The sequence below is a fragment of the Protomyctophum parallelum genome, assembly GCF_964188405.1.
Source record: "Protomyctophum parallelum genome assembly, chromosome: 15".
Taxonomy (NCBI): Eukaryota; Metazoa; Chordata; class Actinopteri; order Myctophiformes; family Myctophidae; genus Protomyctophum; species Protomyctophum parallelum.
The window spans coordinates 5,889,713-5,910,719 of NC_139710.1; the positions used below are offsets into that span (position 1 = coordinate 5,889,713).

Consider the following 21,007-nt stretch of genomic DNA (forward strand, 5'->3'; position numbering starts at 1 on the left):
CCCCCCTCTCGCATGCTGAAATGAATGAAAAGTGATTTCAAGGGGGAGAGGTTAAAGTTAAACCAAGCTATCATGGGTTATTGATTGATTGAATACTTTATTAACAGTTTGCAGGAAAAAATCACAGGAAAGTACAGTTCAATACAAGGGTCTGCTATTGAAGATTTTAAACTCAAGAAAGCCTATGCCTTTGTTTCCATTGGTGCTATAGTAGAGACAACCTTTTCTAAAATCTTCGATAAGAATGGCAGCTTGGAGATTGATTGATTGATTGATTGATTGATTGAAATATTTATTAACAGTTTGTAGAATTTACAGTACATTTTAAGCACAAACTCAATACAAAAGACTGTCAACTGTGAGTGGACGACCCAATTAAGCATTACACTTGTTTACAACAGGGTCCACATTGTTCAATTCATCAAAAACATTTAGAGACATACAAATAGACACTTCTATGTAGCTAAAGAACAGAACAGGAATTCATCATATAGGAAGCAAAAAGGGAAAAGATACATATACAGTGAGGGGAAATGGGGTGGGGGGGGGATTCAGTTTTTACAGAGGCCAGTTTCGAATTGCAGCCATCCGTAGGTGCCCTTTGAGAGCGGTTTTGAAGGAGTCAAGGGATTCACATGTCTTAATGACTGTTGGTAGGGCGTTCCACATTTTGGTGGCATAGGAGCGAAAATAATTTAGTCCCTTGTTTGTGCCGAATCTGGGTTGTACATGGTTTGTTGCACTCCCTCTGGTGTTGTGGGTGTGGACTTCGCTTACATTAAGGAAGTATTTAGACATGTACATGGGTATCTTGGTGGTGTATCGAATCTTGTGGACCAGACCCATTGCAAGATGCTGTACTCTGTCGTCGACCCTAAGCCATCCCAGCCTGTCAAAGTGGGCAGGGGTGAGGTGGGTTCGGGGGGTGAGGCCAATTAGGAGCCTGACCAGTTTGTTTTGGGAGGTCTGGAGCCTTGTTTTAAGGGCCTTTGAGGTGCTGTGGTACCAAGAGGTGGTTGCATAGTCAAAGAAACCTTGTACGAGGGCTCCTGTTAAGGTCTTCAAGGTGTTTTTGCTGACCAGTGAGGAGATCCTGTAAAGGAATCTTGTTCTTTGATTGACTTTTTTGATTACGTTGGTGGCCATCTTATCACCGGAAAGATTGGCCTCCAGGATGGAACCTAGGTAGGTAATTTGATCTTTTCGTGTGATAATATTGTCACCCACTCTAACCAAGAAGCCATCTGCCTTGCTGAGATTACTATTTGATCCGAAGAGGATGGATTCAGTTTTTCCCAGGTGTAAGGATAGTTTGTTATCAGCGAGCCAGGTGCAGATTCTACTGAGTTCAGAGCTGAGGGTCTTTTCAACCTGCAGTTTGTTCCTGTCCGAGACCAGCAGTGCTGAGTCATCTGCGAACAGGAACAAGTTGCAGTCACAAGCTGAAGTCATGTCGTTAACATATATTAGGAACAGTAAAGGCCCCAGTATGCTTCCTTGTGGGACGCCACAGCTCACTGGGAGGGGAGGGGACAGTGTTCCGTTCACCTCCACCATCTGTTCTCTCCCCTCCAGGTAGGATTGCATCCAGCTCACTGATGTGCTATCAAAACCAATAGCTTTAAGCTTGTTAACCAGTATGGAGTGGTTCACGGTGTCAAAAGCCTTTTGGAGGTCCAGCATGACCATGCCGCAGTATTTTCCAGCGTCCACCTCGTGTTTGATGTGGTCGCTCAAATAGAGGAGGCATGTGTCAGTGGAGTGGGATGTTCTGAAACCAGATTGGAACTCGTACAGCAATTTATTAGTGGCAAGATACTTTTCAACCTGTTCATAGACTATTTTTTCCATCACTTTCGAGATGGAGCTTAGAATAGAAATAGGGCGGTAGTTGCCGGGTTCTAATTTACTCCCTTTTTTGTACAAGGGGGTTACTTTGGCCAGTTTAAAATCTTGGGGGACCTGATGAGTCTAAAATTACTTAAAATAGATGGGGGTAGACAGTGGGCATGTGTAAAATATGAGGGGAAGATAGTAGTAGACAGTGAAAAATGTGTAATGGATAAAAGGTCTGAAATACAGCATTAAAAAGCAGGTGGGCAAACTGGGCATGCAGTCTGAAGGGCAGGTAAATGATATGAAAATGCAACAGTGCAAAAGTATTGTGTGTTGCTATCGCTCATTCTATGCCTCTATCTACTTTTATTTTTGAGGGGCGCTATACCCTCCTATTTTAAAATGCCATTGACAATGAAGAGAGGTTTAGTTTGTTTTTAGTTCAATGTTTGTTTTAAAAACGCCATTGAAAATTAAGGGAAAATGTACATCATCTTGTCCGGTGTCCCTAACACAAACATTAAATCCCATTAACAATAAAGAGAATTTACTGTTTGTTTTGACACCGTTTGTTTTACATCATCATTACATCACCTAATCATAGGAGCGCCCCTCACTTCACACGGCTGTGATTTTTATTCTCTTTTCCTTTCTTTTATTTGTGTCTTGCTGAATGTTGACGCGGCCTGTATTTGTTTTCAAATAAGTGTATTGTAAGTATGTGAAGGCGTCTCCTTTTCCCCTTTTCCTTAAGAGCTGCCCAGATGTTTGTCTTTTGTTTTTGTCTTTTATTTTGGGGATTTTTTTTTAAACTTATTTGGTCACTATTGAGAACTTGGGAAATATACCTGTAAAGAAATGAGCACATGAACAGGAGCAAACATAACATTTCATGTTTCTGGTAAACTCCACATTTGCTGGACATGAAATTAATCTAATGCACTAGACCACACAATGTCAAACTGTTTATTATGCTTGCACACAATGACCAAAATAAAAACATAATTTAAAAGAAAAAAAGAAAGAAAAGAAATGCAACAGTGCAGTCCAGGGTTAACAGGGAGATTTAACTGAAGAGAGAAAATGTTGAAGGTGGTGCAGGACTTAACATCAACAATCTCTCTTACTTAACGTCAACAATCTCTCTTAATTCAGTGTTAAAATGCTGCCAAATATCCACTGGCAGCATTTTGTAGGAGATTTAGGCTACTTGGAGTAAAGTGAGTGTCAGTGGTTCTCGCTGAGAACAGTTTTCCTGCTGATGTAGTCCACTCAGTCATTTTCTTTCTTCTCCATCTCCTGGTGAGAACCTTGAACTTTGAACCTCAAAGGCCCCTTTCTGTTGTTTTTTTGCAGTGTAGTGCTGTGCTGGTGAGATCAAATTAGATGCTTCTTCTACGCAACGGTAGAGTCTGTTCTCCTATGCGGCATTGAATTCTGGACCCTGAAGCCAAAGACACCAAGAGCTGCCAGCCAGCAAACTAGTGCTGTGGGAACCAACACACAGGCACTGGTCACAAGGACGTTCCACATTAACATGTGGACCGATGTACTCAAGAACGACACAGGAGCACAAAGCACCAATGAGCTGGCCAGATGTATGGAGAACCAGGATGACTGGAAGAAACGATGGAGGGCTCGTCTGACGACCTAGAGAAGTCCCAGATGAAGCGCTGGTAAAAGACCAAGAAGCTCCATCAAAAATAATATGGCAGATAGGTAGGTATAGGTAGATTGATTGACTGTGTATGATGATACATGATTCTGATATAATCATTCTACTCAGTCACTGACATATCACATTTATGTAAGCATTGCAAACACCAGGGTGCACGCCAATCAATTCATTTGATGTTTTGCAAATTAAGAAATGACCCACTTCCCTTTGAGCAATACAGCTGGACTGAGAGAATACATGCACTGGTCCCCTCTCTGCAACCACACATCCATCTGCGCTCCGGCATTCTTATTACAAACAAATACAGCTGCAGGGTTCAACTGGTTTTCCTCTCCCTCTCTGTTCGCTGATAATTACCTTCAAACCATCAATCTGGCAGGCAGCCTTCTCTCACCTCCTCTCACAGACTGTTTACATTGCAGGAGGTTACACAGGGTGACAGAGGAGATTGTTTCAAACATACTGTATATCATAAGAAGGGGCTTGGTGGACCGCAGAGGCACACATCTGTTAAATGGGAATTGACTTCCTTCATTTGCCAAGCTCTCCTTCTGTTATCTCAAGTTCTTCCTGTTTATGCTCAAGCTTTTCCTTGCCGTGCATCCATCTGTCCAACACACACACACACACACACACACATGCGCGCCCGTGCACACATGCACACACACACGCTGCACGCACGCACACACACACACACACAAAAATACACATTAATGATCACACATCCACAAACTCACTGACAAGTCACACCAATCACATTCTTCTCTGATGTGTATGTGCGTGCGTATGTGTGCGCCCTGCGCCTTGCGTGCAAGTTTTGGTTGCTGCAGCCCAGCTGACAACAATGATATGTGGTTGCAACACTCAGCCATTCTCCACAGCTGGGGCTGTCTACCACATGAAGCAAGTTTCTTTCTTTTGACATGCAGTCACAAGCCACACTAAACAACATAAGACTTGACAAACACAGTCAGTACTGTGAGCTGCAACATTTTGAAATGAGCATTAGACTAGATTACTAGATTAGGCTAGTCTGTATTGGAGAGTTGCATAAATGCCTGTGGTCATAAACCATTTTCTATACATTCTACACCGTGATTGAGAGTTGCATTAATGAAAGCATTACAAAACAGTTCTGGTTGGTTTAGCTCTTGCATCTGAACGTTGCATTTCTCACACATTCGATTAGAGCAACAACTTGTTTTAAATGTAGCACATTTTTGCAATATTGATATTTTGTACAACATTGTTTCACATATTCCAAAACAAACAAACAAGCTCGCACAAATTGAGTAGATCTCTATTTTTATTCATGTATATATACACATATAAAAAATAAGGACATATGTACAATGATAATAAATATCAACATGTTTGTACAAGCAAAATAAGTTACTTAACATCCTTTAAAAACAAACGATAAAAGATCAAGAACAGACAAGCCAAAAATTGCGCAAAAATAAAAAAATAAGGATGATAATAGATTAATAATAATACAACTTATAACAGGAAAAACAGCAGAAGTTAAAGCCTTGTGAGACGGAAACTATTACGAGCCAACAAATGTGTAATAACTGAGCGGATGCAGGATTGGTACATGTACAGTACATCATGCATGCAGGTATTGTCAAGCTTGAGACCTGTATCCCTTTAAGATATCTTTCTCTCTCTCTTTCTCTCCCTCTCTTTTTTTTTTATTATTTTTTAATGTCCATACTTTTGGATTTTTGGGCATGTCAATAACGGCAAAAATAGCAGATGTACAAGATCACAATGCAACACATTGTGAGCTTGTAGAGCAGTTATTTTGGTTATTCATCGGTTATTTGCATTGTTCGTCATACAACGAAGTATACCGGTTAGTGGTTAAGTGGTTAACTCTAAAAATGTAAACATAGACCCATCCATTTTTACACTTGTAGAGAAAACTCTCAAGATGTATTTACAACCAACTACTAACTAAAAAAATAATTGGTGCATTTTAGGTAGTGGCTTCAGGAAAAAAGGCTGTTACAAATGTAATACTACTTTGTGAAGTTATACAAATTCAATTTTGATCCACTGTTGAAATCAAGGGATACATTATTTGGTTTTTAGGGCAGGCTGTAAATTTGTATAAAGTTCTATAAAGTTTTGGTTGGTTCATGTACGCCTCCTCTGGTCATTCCTGGGAAACAGGGATAGAAACTCCAACAAGATTGCTACTGACATAAACAGAAAGGAAATACAGGAAGGTCTTTTTAACAAGCTGTTTTTTTTTCCTTCTTTCTTTTAGGCTCACAAGAATGCTCAAGTTAAAATATGCACAAAAGTCGCAGAGAAGCCAGCTCAGCTCAGTTTCACAAAAAAATGGACGGGCTTTTTTGAGACTTAAATATTGACCTGGAAATCACATAAAATTAAATAATGTATTTTTTGAAAACACATAACAAAAAGCAACTGCAGTCTACTTTGGCTTATCCGGAAGGTGAAGAGGCACAGCAATGAAAGTAAACATGGTGAGATGGTGCAATGAAAACCTGTACAAGTCTTGAATCATAAAATCAGACGCGTTCAAAGAGAGTACGTTAGTGTTCGAGAAATGCCACTAAGTCTCTGTAAAAAGTCCAAACATTTTGGTGCACTTTTATGACCTATTGTCAAGTCGAAGGCAGTGCCGTCCATTTGCAAAAGGGATCATGCAACACTAGGATGGAGAGTGGTGCTGACGACGGTTCAACATGTACCTCTTCAACCTTGGGATCAGTTCAATATTTTACATCCCCTACAGCTGTCTCTAGGTGGTGGGGAAAAAAATACCACATTATTTTCATCCTCCCCTTCTTTCTTGTGTGTGTGTGTGTGTGCGTGCATGTGCGTGTGAGTGCTCCTCTGGTCCCCGCAGATTTGTCCCCCATAAAACAAAAGGCATCAACCTCTGTTAGGACAAAGGACAGGGAGACAAAGAGGGGCAGGTCAGTGATGGTTGATGCTGGGAGTAGAGTGAACAAGTTGTTGTGTGGGAAGTAACCAAACTTAACGTATCTCTGATACGATAATACAAAGTAGGGATAATAAACCCAATTTATAATCTGTTGATGGTATTGCTTGTTGAAAACAACACATTTCAACAATGTGACGCATCGCTTATGACTGTTCTATTTATAATTAGTAGTTTGGTCATCTATATTTTCTCTGACAGGAGGACATGCATGATCTCATTCATGTCAAAGAGGCCCACACACACAAACGAACAAACATGCACACACACACACACACACACACACACACACACACGCTCACACACGCACGCACACACTTTGGTTTCACATTGTGTTTGTGTTTGTTCCCTCTTGTGGCAAAATTGTTTAAGTAAGTAAAGGTGATGAACTAATACTTGGCTTGATTTGGAAGTGATCTGAAGAAAATCCTCTTAAATGCAAATTGGGGATATAGAGTATTATGATGTATCCATTAAGGCTGAGAAATTAACCACTGGACCAAAGCCAGACAAGAAGCTAAAACAGGAATGATTAAAAGGTTAGTGCTGGGTCAAATCTTTCTGGGTGAAATGTAATTAAACAGAACACTACCTCTGACGGCTTCGCTGCTGTTTTCTGCCTGGAGCTGTCACTTTGTCAACAGGGCATCAGTCCACCTGTATATCCGCCCATTTGTCTGTCGACACAGGCCACTTGTGTATGTGTGCGCGCGAGTGTGTATGTGTCTCAGAGTTCTGTGTTATTGTCCCATAGTAGCGCATCACACTTACTATAAAGCAGTATGACTGTGTGTGTCAGTTTTCTTAACCTTTTTTCAGTTTCTGTCCACAGTAGCCCCAGGTCAGTCTCTGGGAGTCGGTCAATGGTCGGGGGGCGGGGTGGGCCAGGTTGAGGGAGGGGAGTGCTTGTCCAGATGCTGATGTAGCTTAGCTCACCACAGCAGGTTCAGGACTAGTTGGCATTCAGAATAGTGTGATGTGAGTGAGAGGAAGTGCTTCCTTTCTCGGCAGCGTGAGCTGCCAGCTCTTCCTCACCCAAACATGTGAAACATAATGCACTTATTGAGACATCCACAGCGGCTGGAACAGTCAGAGGGAACACCTACATTCTCCATGCTTTAATGCCTTCACGTCGGCCTCAATTTGGGATTGAGTGCTCAGTTGTTGGTCTCTTTGTGAATGTAAATAACTGTTCTATCAAGAGAGGAATATCTATGAGTCCCAATGGTCTAACCCCAAGCGAGACAAATATCCATTATGTGCTGTGACTGTAATAAATGTAGCCACAAATGCACTTATTTATTGTACAAGGCGGCGTATTTGAAGGTTATTGTGATTAAGCGAGAGAATGTAAGTGCCCGCCTTCACATTCTCATTCACAGAGTAGTGCCGTACAGCCTCCATTGATCGCTGTTTGAAAACACTGCAATAGTTTGTAAGACATAGAAAAAAAGAACAAACATGAAACGTCTTAATTCAAACCATCACAACAAATTAGAGTGAAAAGGGTTCGAGGTCTTTGTCAGGCAGGGGGAGTAAAGACCACGTGAAAAAAATACAAATCAAGCAGAAGAGGGAGTTTTGAGAGTGTGTCCTTCATTCAAAACCCCCTTGCGTCTGTCTTTATTTCAATCCAAGTTCACTTCATTTTTTTCTCCCTCTCCCTCTTTTGTTTCTCTCCTTTCATCCCATCCTTTCTGTTCCAGGCAAAGAAGCTCCTGAGACAGGAGGACATGATTGTCGTCGTGCTTCGAGATTCGTTAGTCTATTTTATTCCTCTCTCAACACTCTTGGCTCACAGGTATCAAAAAACAAGAGGCCACTTTCCCCGGCTTTTTTAAGTGCAGAGAGCTCTTAAAGTCTCAAGGAAGAAAAAGAAGCAAGCTACTTTCATATGATCAGTTTGTTTTGCGCTTGCCTGCTCATCATTGGTTTTCACTCAGCACAGGTGCTGAAAACCTTGTCTTGTGTAATTGGTCCACTCAACATAAGAGATGTGCCCTTCAGTAAAAGCAAACTGACATTTTGTTCCATTATCCTCCATGCTTGAGGTGATCTCCTCTGCATTCAAATATGCCTCTTCATATAAATACACAATTTACACATGGGGAGATTGCACAGTGGAAGCAGAAGGACGTTACAACTAAGACTGTGTGGTGCCAGGAATACAATGAATAAGCCTGCGTTATACTTCGTTTCACACGGGTGTCGCATTCCAAAAATAGCTGTTGAACTGTGACACGTTGTGAGCTTGTAGATTGGCTACCTTTTGGTGCGTGACACCCGCATGCAACTAAGTATTAATCAGGCTTAACAGTCACGGGGCACTGGTGGACCATGGTGTGAAAATGTATGTCAGTGTCAGTGGGTGTGTCACATGCTGTGTGTGCTATTAATGTCTCATAGAGTCATAGAGTGTGCCAAACAGGCATATTGGCAGAGAGAGTGTGCAATGGGGAGAGAGAGCGAGCCGCTGAAAGTGAGCGAGATGAGAGAGAGAGAGAGAGAGAGTGCGGCGTCCTCTGAAAAGGTAGGAGGTAGGTTAGTTGCTTTTCGTTGTTTCCAACTCAGGGGAATGGACAAGGAGCAGGACAGGGACGAAGAGGAGGAGCAGATGGAGCAGAAGGGAGTCCTTAGACAGATGACTCCTCTGGGTTGGCGTCAGGGAGCACGCTCCTCTGCTGCAGTGTACGTCTCAGTTCCTCTTTGAAGGGGCTCGAATAGTCGTTCCCGCCCAACCCTGAACCCAACCCTGAGCCCAGCCCACAACCCCCAGCACCAGCACTGCTAGCTCTCTCCTCCCCTGCCGTACTCAGGTTCAGGCGGATGTAGCCATTGCTACCAGAGCCTCGGATGTTTGTGAGGCTGAGTCGGCTGGGGGAGTGGATGGGCTGGCCGGGGATGGCATTGGGGGATGCGGCTGAGCCTCCGCTGACACTGTTGGGCCCGAGGGCATGGCCAGGAACGATCTTCAGCGAGCCGTCCGAGTAGTAGTAATTGGCGCCCGTCTCCCAGAAGCGGTCCTCATCGCTCGGCATCTTGCTGGGCACAAAGGTGGGCGGCTCCTTAGGCAACGTGATAGGGTAGACCAGCGTGCTCTCCAGTGGCTTCATGTCTGCGCCTTTACCCAGTGCCAGCTTCAGCCTCCTGCGTAGGTACAGTGCAGCCACCAGGAGGAGCAGGCACGCAGCGCCCAGAGTGATGACCAGCACCCAGAACAAGCCCATGCTGCCGTCCGGTGCCCGGGCCTCCATGAAGACTGGAGCACTGGCTACAACCGCCACCTGGTATCTCTCTGTCTGGAACTTGACCCCCTGCTCCTCCGAGTAGCAGACGTAGCGGCCTGCTTGCATCTGGCCAGCCTCTGGGACGACCAGTGCCTTCAAGGTGCGGTCAAAGCGTGGGCCCCCGGCCTCGAGGTCTCCACCCAGCTGCAGTTCGCGGTCGTTGAGGACCCAGCAAGGCTGAGCCAGGTTGGACACCAGCTGGCAAGGGAGAACCATGTCCGACCCGACCACAACCGTTACGTTACGCAGCCGGGAGTGCTCTGTGAGGGGAGAGAGAGAGAGGGGAGAGAGAGAGGGGAGAGAGAGAGCGGATGGTGAGAGGGTGGGACGTAGGGGAGAGATGAAAATCAGACAGGAGAGAAGTGGTTAAAAAATGAAAGGGGTAGAAAGGGATAGGGTAGAAGGAAGCGAGAGGGAGGGTGGAAACAAAGGATTGAGCAATATATAAAAAAGGAAGGTGGTGGGGGAAAAAGACAGAAGAATGGAAAGGGTAAGAGGGAAGGGAGAGGAGTGGAGGAATAGATAGAGAGAGTTAGGGGCAAGTGTCAACTGTATCGATTCTCATTCACAAACTGCCGTGGCCAATGTTCCTCTCTCTGCTTAATTCAAATGATTCCGTTCAATCTAAATGCATTTAATCCAGTCATGAGTTCATTCCACCTCCTGCTCTCCCTCCCTCTTGCAGTGACCATCTATAACCACGAGGGGGCAGTAGCCTCCGATGCCATTATTGAGCTGAAGGTGGCAAACTAGATTGCCTTCACTACTATAACAATTCTGACAAAGATAAAATAACAAATCAGGCCTGTAATATTTCTGCGGTCCTGTCCCTCTCCATTTTTTTGCCTCTTTCACTCTCTCTCACCCTGTGTTTCTCCTCCCCCTCCCTCTTGCTCTCATCCTCCTAAACCAGTTTGATTCAATTTCAGTTCTTTTGTTGGCATGACTCTCAGAGCAGCATACAGAATATAAATGTTCCCGTCAGTCCAAAGCCCGCCTCGTATACTCACCAGGGCTGGGGATGGACACCGGCTTGTCGAACTTGGCTTTCCCTCGGCTGAATCTCTCCAACATGAGATCCTGTGACAGCGACGAGGTAGACCTGAGAGGACCAGAGGGGAGAGACATGAAGAGACAGACGGGTGAATAAATAGACAGTCACATAGATGCAAGCCACATGAGACGTGTGCAAGACACTGCTATGCATTACCACGTGCACGAAACCCACACAACTATTACACATGAACAAAACTAATCTAGTTTTGAGCACAACCACTGGTACAACTTCACATAGTGCGAGTGCCAGGGCACTCCATTTGCGCTATGCCAGGCTCACCCTCTGTGGAGGTCAATGCGGACGCAGGCCCTTCCCTCACTGTCCCAGGCACAGTAAGGGTCCCTGGACAGCAGACAGTCTGGCTGAGAATGATAGCGGCTGCAGTTGGCCAAGGGCAGCTGGAGAACCTCAGAGCGAGAGCCGATGTACAAATACTTCTATAGAGAGAGAGAGAGAGAGAGACAAGGGTCAAAGATGGACAGAGGGGTTAGCAAGGAGGGGGAGAGAGAGATAGAGAGAGAACATGAGGGAAGGAGAGAGGGATAGTGGCGTAGGGAGAGCGGAGAAGACCAAGTAGGGAGAGAGAAACAGTGAAGAGTGTGTACATATTCATAGTTGTTTGAGTGACAATGTAAGTCATATTGGGTCATGTCTTATTTGGAACATTTCACCTGCAATCACAGAAGAGCGAGTGAGACGTGATGTGTTGTTCAGAGATAGAGAGGGAGAGAGAAGTTAGTGACAAAACCGGAGCGAGAGTAGTAGCTAGGACGTAGTGAGAGTCAGATGGACATTGTGAAAGGCAGGGAGAGAAAGACAGAAACACAGTGACTCAGAAAGTGAGAGAGAAAACAGGAGAGAGAAAAGGAAGGCGAATTAGGAAAAGAGCACAAAGAATAAATCCAGCCCTGCAGCTGTCCAGAGGGATGAAAAAAAGAAAATATAAGCATGCAAAAAATAGTGAGACCTGCAGAGACAGAGAGAGAGAGAGAGAGAGAGAGAGAGAGAGAGAGAGAATGACTCAGAGACAGGGTTAGCGGAGATAATTGGATAATCACTCTCAATTACAAATAACATTCTGCTCCCGTGCTTGTCTCTACCAATCCAATCTCGGTTCCAGTGTTCTCACAAAGCTGGTTATGAAACGCCTGGCCCTGGATAAGTCGGCATTAATGAGATAAGGACCGGGGACTGTCTTTAGGGACTTTGGAAATCAAAGGGAGGCGGCAAAACAGACAGGCAGAGAAATCGAGGGCTAGAGGTCTTCACGGGTCTACCCAAACTGAAAATACCCAACAATGCAGGTCTGGCCGTGTTGTATTATCAATAGCATTCGGGTCGGTTCAGATTCTCCTTCCTTCTGTTTAATACCGCTCCGTTCATCATTATGTGTAATACCCAAGTGGATCTGAGAAGACCTGTACTCCGCTCTGAAAGTCAAACAAAGATACTCTTTCAGTTTCTCATTTTTGGTACCTTGCTGTGGGAGATGGTGAGACTGTCCACGGGCTGGGCTGTCTCAAACAGCTGGATCTCCTCGATGACGTGGGCCTCCTCCTTCAAGATAACCACCCTCTGTAGCCAGCCCTCAGCTGAATAAGGAAAGAGAGGAGAGGAGAATGAGATGTGGTGTTCTTTTCAGGTTGGGTAATGGGTATTGTGATCAAGGTTGGAGGACCTGCAATCAAAGGGGATTGAGGCACATGCTAGTGGGGTGACCTTGATACGTGTGTGTGTGTGTGTGTGTGTGTGTGTGTGTGTGTGTGTGTGTGTGTGTGTGTGCGCGTGTGTGTGCGTGCAAGAGCATGCGTGCGTGTGCTCTGCCCCCTCACCCTCACAGCAGTGGGACAGTCAACCTGTAGCTGACACGAATAGAGGAGGGAATACAAATGCATGAGTGCACATGTGAGCATGTGCGTGTGAGCACACACACACACACACACACACACACACACACACACACACACACACACACACACACACACACACACACACACACACACACACACACACACACACACACACACACACACACAGGACTATCATCTCACTTGCCTCTCACTCTTAGCAACCAGTGTCAGCTAAAAGCATCCTCAACAAGTACTCTAGTCCTCTCTGGCTCTCTCTGGCTCATATATAGCCCTCTCTGGCTCATGGAGAGGGTTAGAGTGAGGAAGAGAGAAAGAGAGAGGGATGTACTGTTATTTTTTTTTAAAGGAAAGGAAAAATAAATAAATAAATATATATATATATATATATATATATATATATACACACATTATACATATACATATATACTGTATATATATATATATATATATATATATATATATGTGTGTGTGTATATGTATATACTGTATAGGTATATATATATATATATATATATTTCTTTTTTTCCTTTTTTTTTTCTTTTCTTTTTTTAATAACAGTACATCCCTCTCTCTTTCTCTCTTCCTCACTCTAACCCTCTCCATGTCTCAGTCTCTCTCTCTCTTCCAACGCTCTCTCTTTCCTAAGCTGTCGCCTCACTGCAGTTAATAGCTAATCAAGCCCTGCAGCCCAATTGGCAGACTGAGTGTTTGCATGCCAAGGGCCCTGTTGAGCTTGTGCTATGAAGCTCGGCACGCAGGGATGACTGTGCCTGGCCGACTTACTGAATGACTGTGTGTATGTGGTTAAGCTATAATTGTTTATGTGTGCAATTGTGCGCGCCTGCGTGCGTGTGCCCGTCCGTGCATGTGTGTGTGTGTGTGTGTGTGTGCTTATGTCGTGCTGGCAGGTGGAGAAGCCCAGAGTCTTGCTGCTGTCACACTGACAGTCCCCCACAGAAGCCTTCACTGTGCCCTGAGCTGAATGGTAAGCAATGCATGCCGCCTCACCATTCATGAGGCGGCCTGCATTTAAATACAGACACTCCGCAAATCCACTGTCAGCCTGCCGCTTATTTACTCTGATAGCTAGGATTAACCCATTCAGGACGGGAACCCCTTTTGGCAGATCTACAAGCTCACAGCGCAGCACCGAGTGCCACGTTACAAGCTTGTGGATCTGTTCTTTTTTCGTGTGGCACAAATCTTTGAATATGTATTCTTTCAGAGCTAACGTTTTTAACTCAAATCTTTGATTCTGAATTGGCCTCAGGTCTACATGGATTAAGGTTCCAGGGGAGGGGGCATGTGGGCCGATTCATCCCGTATTTGTGCCAAAGTAGAGAATGATGTGCATATGGGCCCTGCGGCTAGCCGGCTACAGACAGAAAAGATTAATGAAGATGCATACATACACGTCTCCTTGGATGTGTGAGAGATTGTAATCCCAGAATGGCACAAAACTGATGCCCATCCAGATGTCTGAGGACTAATTTCGTCAACAAATGCCTCACATTCCTTCCCTTTCCGACAAAAACATTTTGCTTGGGTGCTGCCGGCATCGTTTTAGCGCTACTTCAGCAGTCCTAGGACAGCCTTTCGGCGCTGTTGCTAGCAATAGCACCAGAGCTTGGTGCCAACTGCCCAGGGCTGCAGCCCCTAAAAGCCTGTGCATTAAGCCAGGCCTGTACTTGAGCCGCTTGGCTAATTGTCTTTCATTTGGGGTGTCTGGTACTGTGTTTCAGCCCAAGTTCGTTTTCAGCAATGGCGAACAAAATGTGTGACATACATTACTCCGTTTCACAGCTCAAAACAGGTAAATGCACTTCAGAAGAGACTATCCAAATAAAATGCTCGAGCAATCGAATGGTCTGCACTTAATGTATTATTTTGCAGGGGTGACTGACGTTTCGACTTCACCGCTTCGTCGTCCTCAAGGTAACTTATATGTATGTAATAAATGAAACCCTTACCGGTGCCGATAAAGAGCATGTTGTACGAGCGCTGGTCCAGAGCGCTGACACGGTCCACTGCCAGCCGGGTGAAGTTGATGCCCTTGGTGAGCAGCAGGGGGCGCCCCACCACCTTCTCCTCCATCAGAGGGTGTTTCTTGGCGAAGTTCAGTGTAGCGTCAGGAAGCTGCAGTGAGCTGTTGTAGCCGTTCTCCCTGTGCCAGTTGGTGATGCACTGAAGTGGATGAGGGCAGGAGGAGAGGGGAGAGGGGGAAAGGAGGACAGGAGGAGAGTGGAGGTGAGAGATAGAGGAGGAGAAATCGAGAACAGGAGCAAAGAAATTAAGCAGAGTTGAAGGAGGCCAGGAGAAACGAGGGAGGCAGAAAGAGAGTCCGGAAATTGGTGGGGGGAAAAGAGCGAAGGGGAGTGTGAGAGAGGTAAAGAATGAGAGCAGGGGAGGGAGAGGAAGAATGGAATAATTAAAAGGAGGGATGAGGGAGACTACTGCATTGTAGTTTTGTCCTCCTCGCTCCACATCCCCTTTTCTTCTTCTTCTTCATCATCTTCTCCTCCTCTCTTTTGCATTATTTAGTCCATCTATAGAAGTCCAACTTCTTCCCCTCTTGTTGAGCCTGCACTTCCTCTCTTCTCTCCCGACCCCTGGCCCTCAATGCACCCCCTTTTATTCCACTACTTCTCACCCCTACCATTCCAAGTAATCGTTCTATCACCCTGTCTACATAATTTCCTTTATTAATTTCTTCTTGCCCACCCCTCATCCTCCCCTCATCCTGGTTCTTTTCCTCCCTTCTGTATGATCATACATCCCTTCCCTACCATCCCTCTCTCTCTCTCTCTCTCCATTATTTTCTATACAGTATATCAACCATTTCCTCCACTCAGCTATCCTTCCTTCCCTACCTCACCCCCTCTTTGTCTCACTTATTATCAATCCAATCTATCGCTCTGTCCTCTTTCACATACGATCTATCAACGCCTGGCTCTTGTTTCATTAAGTGTTATCCATCTATTCATTCCTCTTATTCTTTCTTATACAGCTTTCATGCAGCCCAGTTATTTTACTTTTCATGCATTTATCCCCTTATCCGCTCTCGCCTAATACCGTATTCATCCCTCATTCTCCTCTATCCGCCAGGTTCTTCCCTCTGTGTATCGTGTCTGCTCCTCTTCTGCAACTTGTTCTGTCCATTACCAGCATTGTTCTTATTCCTTGTTACATTTCGAGGCGAGGGAGTATTTTGTATCTGATTGGATCACATCGGCTGTAATGTGTTTTTACCAGCATTTTTCTTTTCTTTTTTTCAATATTGGCTTAAATATATTAATTAATATTATTAATATAAAAATATTTCACAAATAAAAGGGACGACTAAGCAGGGAATATGTGATTTCCGTGCATCTCTACTTCATCCCTCATCTGTCTCTCTCTCTCCCTCTGTCTATCTCCCTCTCATGGCTCCCCTCCCTCATTTCCCCATAATTTCTCCTTCTCCATTTCATACCATCCCTCTCTCGCTCTTTCCCTCATTCGCCCCACCCCGTTCAATCCTGAGTTCTACACCGATCTCCTTTTCTCACTTTCACCCTCTCTCTCTCTTGCCCTCTTGCCTCTCCCTCCCTCTCTTCATCCATCCATCCATCTCTTACCGCTCCAGGCCGCGGGCTGGGGATGTTGCCGCTGTATCTTGCCCATTTCTGGGAGGCCTCTCTGTACTCCTTAAAAGGCCCGTCAAACACCTTCTTCACCTCCCCGATCTGGTACTGACACACTGCAGACACGTCCACATCACCCCTGGGGACAAACACAAGAACACAAGAAGCAGATAATTAACCTTTAGTGTCTGTCAGCTGTACGTTGCTACGAAAATATCTTCTTGCTTGATACTTAGTGTAGATATTTAGTGTAGTGGTGGTTCTCAAACTTTTTTTATATCAAAGACCCCCCCCCATAACTTGCAGCGTTACACCTGATCGAAGGAACCACTGGTGTAGCAGAGTGTTTCCAGTGAGACGACATGCACAATATCAGTACCTGCATGGCTCTGTTTGACCAGCATGGAACAGAGCCCTCATTGGTATGATTGGTAAGGTCCAATGTTATGGCTGCTGTGCATAGAGCCTATTGGACCCGCATTTGTGGGTGGGAATTAAAACCCATTCTGACCCGAGATCAGATTCATACGAGGTTTCCGCCGGACACACACTGGTCTGATGAACCCATTCTGACCTGAGATCAGATTCTAAAAAAATGTCAGTCGTTCTTCGATTTTTTTCAAAAAATAGCAGACCTACAAGCTCGTATCGCGCCACTCGGTGGCGCGATATGAGCTTGTAGATCTGCTATTTTTCAATAGCTAAAGCATAACATGATGCCGACACCAAAATGGGTGCCCGGTCAGAATGGGTTAACCCTATTGAAAAATAGCAGATCTACAAGCTCATATTGCGGCACCGAGTGGCGCGATACGAGCTTGTAGGTCTGCTATTTTTTGAAAAATCGAAAAACTACTGACATTTTTAGAATCTGATCTCAGGTCAGAATGGGTTCATCAGACCAGTGTGTGTCCAGTGGAAACATCGTGTGAATCTGATCTCAGGTCAGAATGGGTTAAGCCAGCAGTGTCAGTGAACATGAAAGCTAGTTGGCTAATGTTACCCGATATGGTTGAGCGGAGTCCTTCCAAGCTCTATACGAGTGTATTTTCTGTTTTTAGTGAGGAAAGCTTTGGCTGAAAATAGCCGATCTTCTATTTTCAGCAATAGAAAGCTTTCCCGACAGTACGGCTACCGGGGTTTAAGTGGTTAAGAAATACTGTCCGGAAAGATAATTACGTCAGCCATCTCCGATTAAACTGCAGGACAGAAGGCTGTATCTGCTGTTTGTGTAGCTTAAGACAATTTGATGCACAAGCAATAAACTTTCTGAACAGGACAGCAGAAAGACGACGTACAGTACTCAGCAGCTGACAAACGTTCCTTAGTTCATTATCTTAATGTGATTATTTGCAGGAACGTCCATTAGGTCCATTACATTTTCATCTGCAGGCATCCTACACTTGGAAACAACATTAAATCTAGCTTGAATTAAGCTGTATTAACTAAATAAACTTTTTCCCCCTTTTTTTCTTACACCTTGTGACAGAACTTCCTCTGGTAAGAGGAGAAAGGAAAAGGTCACATTCATTAAAATGATTTGATTTGGTCTTGTGAAGTAGATTTCTGAGATGGGGCACTGAGAACGTGATAACACCCACACCAAAAGCATGTCACACAAGAGCACTGCAGTGCCTGTCATCTTCTGATGTGTAAAACACTCAACTGTTTGCTCAGACTGCTGAGCTGAACTTCCAAGTAGTAATTTACATAAGGTCCAATTATCCCCAGTGCTATCTGCAGCAAAGCTAGAGGCTTTAACCCATTCTGAACGGGCACCCATTTTGGTGTCGGCATCATGTTATGCTTTAGCTATTGAAAAATAGCAGATCTACAAGCTCATATCGCGCCACCGAGTGGCGCGATACGAGCTTGTAGGTCTGCTATTTTTTGAAAAATCGAAGAACGACTGACATTTTTAGAATCTGATCTCAGGTCAGAATGGGTTCATTAGACCAGTGTGTGTCCGGCGGAAACCTCGTATGAATCTGATCTCAGGTCAGAATGGGTTAAGGATTCCCTACAGCACATCATCCAGAGAGGATAAACAGGGATTCAGCTTTTTATACTGACAGTGGGAGATGTAGAAACAGAATTAAAAGGCTCCAGTTCAAAAGACGATTCCCTTTGTGATATAATATCTGAACACAAAGCGGTTCATATGAAAGGGCGTTGCCCGCTATAGAGACAAGTCTCCCAACTGCCAAATTTCATCAAACTAACCCCCCGTGCTATTCCTTCTCTGCCATTTCTGCTCTCTTCAAGCCACCAAAGTGCATCCGTGCAAGCTGTGCACACAGAGACCTATAATATTATTATTTTTTTGTTATCAAATGTTTTTTATTTTAAGTCAAAAATCATAATAATAACAACATGAATGATCGTATTGCGCCACTCGGTGGCGCGATATGAGCTTGTAGATCTGCTATTTTTCAATAGCTAAAGCATAACATGATGCTAACACCAAAATGGGTGCCCGGTCAGAATGGTTTAAAACATAATCTGTTATGACTGATCTGATTCTATTTAGTAAACTAGAAATATAACTAATTTGCCCTGCATCGTGATAATATGGTTTCGAATGGTCTCATATTGAGACATAAAATCCATCTTGTATTCAGTACAGCTTGATGTGAGCATGTATAAATTATGAAGTCCATGGAATCATTATACCCTAACTAACACTAATAACAAAATATGTTATTGAATCAGGACCAGAAATAATGTTTGAAGTATGTCATTTTTACTAGTATTTTTGTCATTGTGATTTTGTTAGCTTTAGTTTTTCAATTAAGATACAGTAGACCTTTAATCCAGGCGTCATAAGAATAGTGAAATACAACTAAGCAATAAATAAATGTAGTTTGCGTAATCATCCCGCAATGTATAATTATTAATAAAAATAAGTATTTGTATTATTTATGTATGTTAGCTTATATTACAGCCTCTGCGGTGTTAGTTTCAGTCAGTTGCTTAATTATGTTAATACATGATACTTTTGCCCATTAACTTTTGGTTTTCGTATAGAATATTAACCCATTCTGACCGGGCACCCATTTTGGTGTCGGCATCATGTCGTGCTTTAGCTATTGAAAAATAGCAGATCTACAAGCTCGTATCGCGCCATACGCGCGATACGAGCTTGTAGGTCTGCTATTTTTTGAAAAATCGAAGAACGACTGACATTTTTTTAGAATCTGATCTCAGGTCAGAATGGGTTCATCAGACCAGTGTGTTGTCCAGTGGAAACCTCGTGTGAATCTGATCTCAGGTCAGAAACAGTGCTCTGACTCACCACTGTGCATGGAAGATGCCGTAGAAGGTGGTCCCTCTCCAGTCCTGCCCTGGCAGGGTGAACACAGCCCGGAGGCTGTTGAAGGTGACGTGACGCTCAGGGAGCGAGCACACCAGACGGGCTTTCTGGAACGTCGTCCATTTCTTCTGTAGGGTCCTGGTGCCGCCCAAATCACCCTGAGCGGAAAGGAAGGATAGAGGAGGTTAATTATGTATGACCGTCGTCACCGAAGGCCGCTCTCCGTGCGAGAGACCGACTGCAAGGTCAGGACTATAATGGTGCCTCTTAAGGGCTCGGGGCTCAGCGTTTGCTCGAGGGCACTTGAGCAGGATAAACATTGGGACATGGAACTCGGTCCTCTGGCTTGGGGCTAGTTGTCCACTATTGTGGTTCTGTGTTGACTGAAAAACCTCGTAAAAAAAAAACAAAGCACTAGCTTTCATGATTTTTATGCAACATCTTATTGTCCACAAGGAATTTGCTTTGGCAAATGGTGCAGTGACATCTCAAATTAACACACGAACATGGTACATGTCTCACATATAAAACAATACAGAGGGTGGTACATTCAGATAGTTGATTATTAAACAGCAGACAGCATTAATTGCATGTACAGTAACACCGAGACAGTATAGCAAAGGATATGCCATCTGTATTTGCCGATTACAGGTAGAAGTAGTGTGTGAAGCCTAAGTTATACTTAGCACGATACACTGTGAGCTTGTAAATCTAATTTCGCTGCGCAACACTGGCGTGCAAGCAAGTATAATTCAGGCTTAAGGACAAGGACATGTTATTGCAATCTCCTGATATTGCAGGGAGCTTAGTTTGTTCTCAACAACGCCGAGGGCGAGGAGTTGGAAGATACCGTATTTCAGCCTTACTTACAGAAAGAAAGCTGCACTCGAAAAGCTGCCAGCTAAAGAAGAGGTGCTCGACGGCCAAAGGGCCTTACGCAGTGTGTTTACATACACAGTACACATCAAAGTGTGTGAATCCCTGGTCCCGCAGGGGGAAAATGTGGGAGGAAAACAAATGAGTAATATTCTCTACCTTTTATTCGGAAACAACGTTTGCTTCACACTCATCCTCTTATTATGCCTGGGAGCAGTTCTGCATGACTGCAGTCTTTTTTCCTGCTGGCCACTGAGCATCACCCAGCGGGGACAATGCCTTTTTGTATCCTTCCAAGTTCATAAAGAATGTTAGAATGTTTGAATCCTGTGGCGTAATAATCTCAGTGGGCGTGATTGAATTATCATAATGTTCCTGAACTGGCACCATCCTTTTTCTGTTCGATGTTCACCGATGAATATTATTATATTCATGATATTATATTCATTAACTCATTTTTAGACCATAGGACGTGTGGAAACGTCA

The 21,007-nt window shown here is 44.2% G+C and overlaps 1 protein-coding gene across 2 annotated transcripts in view; it reads right to left on the reverse strand.

Annotated features, from left to right (window-relative positions):
• Positions 1-4,807: 4,807 nt before the first annotated feature.
• The window catches only part of sema4c (sema domain, immunoglobulin domain (Ig), transmembrane domain (TM) and short cytoplasmic domain, (semaphorin) 4C), a 42,151-nt gene continuing 25,951 nt past the window's right edge, over positions 4,808-21,007 (reverse strand). Inside the window, exons 7-14 of one of the 2 annotated variants that reach the window (XR_014570397.1) lie at positions 19,628-19,803; positions 16,327-16,471; positions 14,680-14,893; positions 12,315-12,430; positions 11,118-11,275; positions 10,792-10,883; positions 7,087-10,041; positions 4,808-6,431 (exon numbers count right to left, since the gene is read on the reverse strand). Coding sequence is in view for 1 of the 2 variants with exons in the window: in XM_083784411.1 (XP_083640537.1) it covers positions 9,128-10,041; positions 10,792-10,883; positions 11,118-11,275; positions 12,315-12,430; positions 14,680-14,893; positions 16,327-16,471; positions 19,628-19,803 (1,815 nt within the window). In the remaining variant the exon portion in view is untranslated. Of the gene's footprint in view, positions 10,042-10,791; positions 10,884-11,117; positions 11,276-12,314; positions 12,431-14,679; positions 14,894-16,326; positions 16,472-19,627; positions 19,804-21,007 lie in introns of both variants that reach the window. The other variant, XM_083784411.1, reaches the window with a different exon arrangement.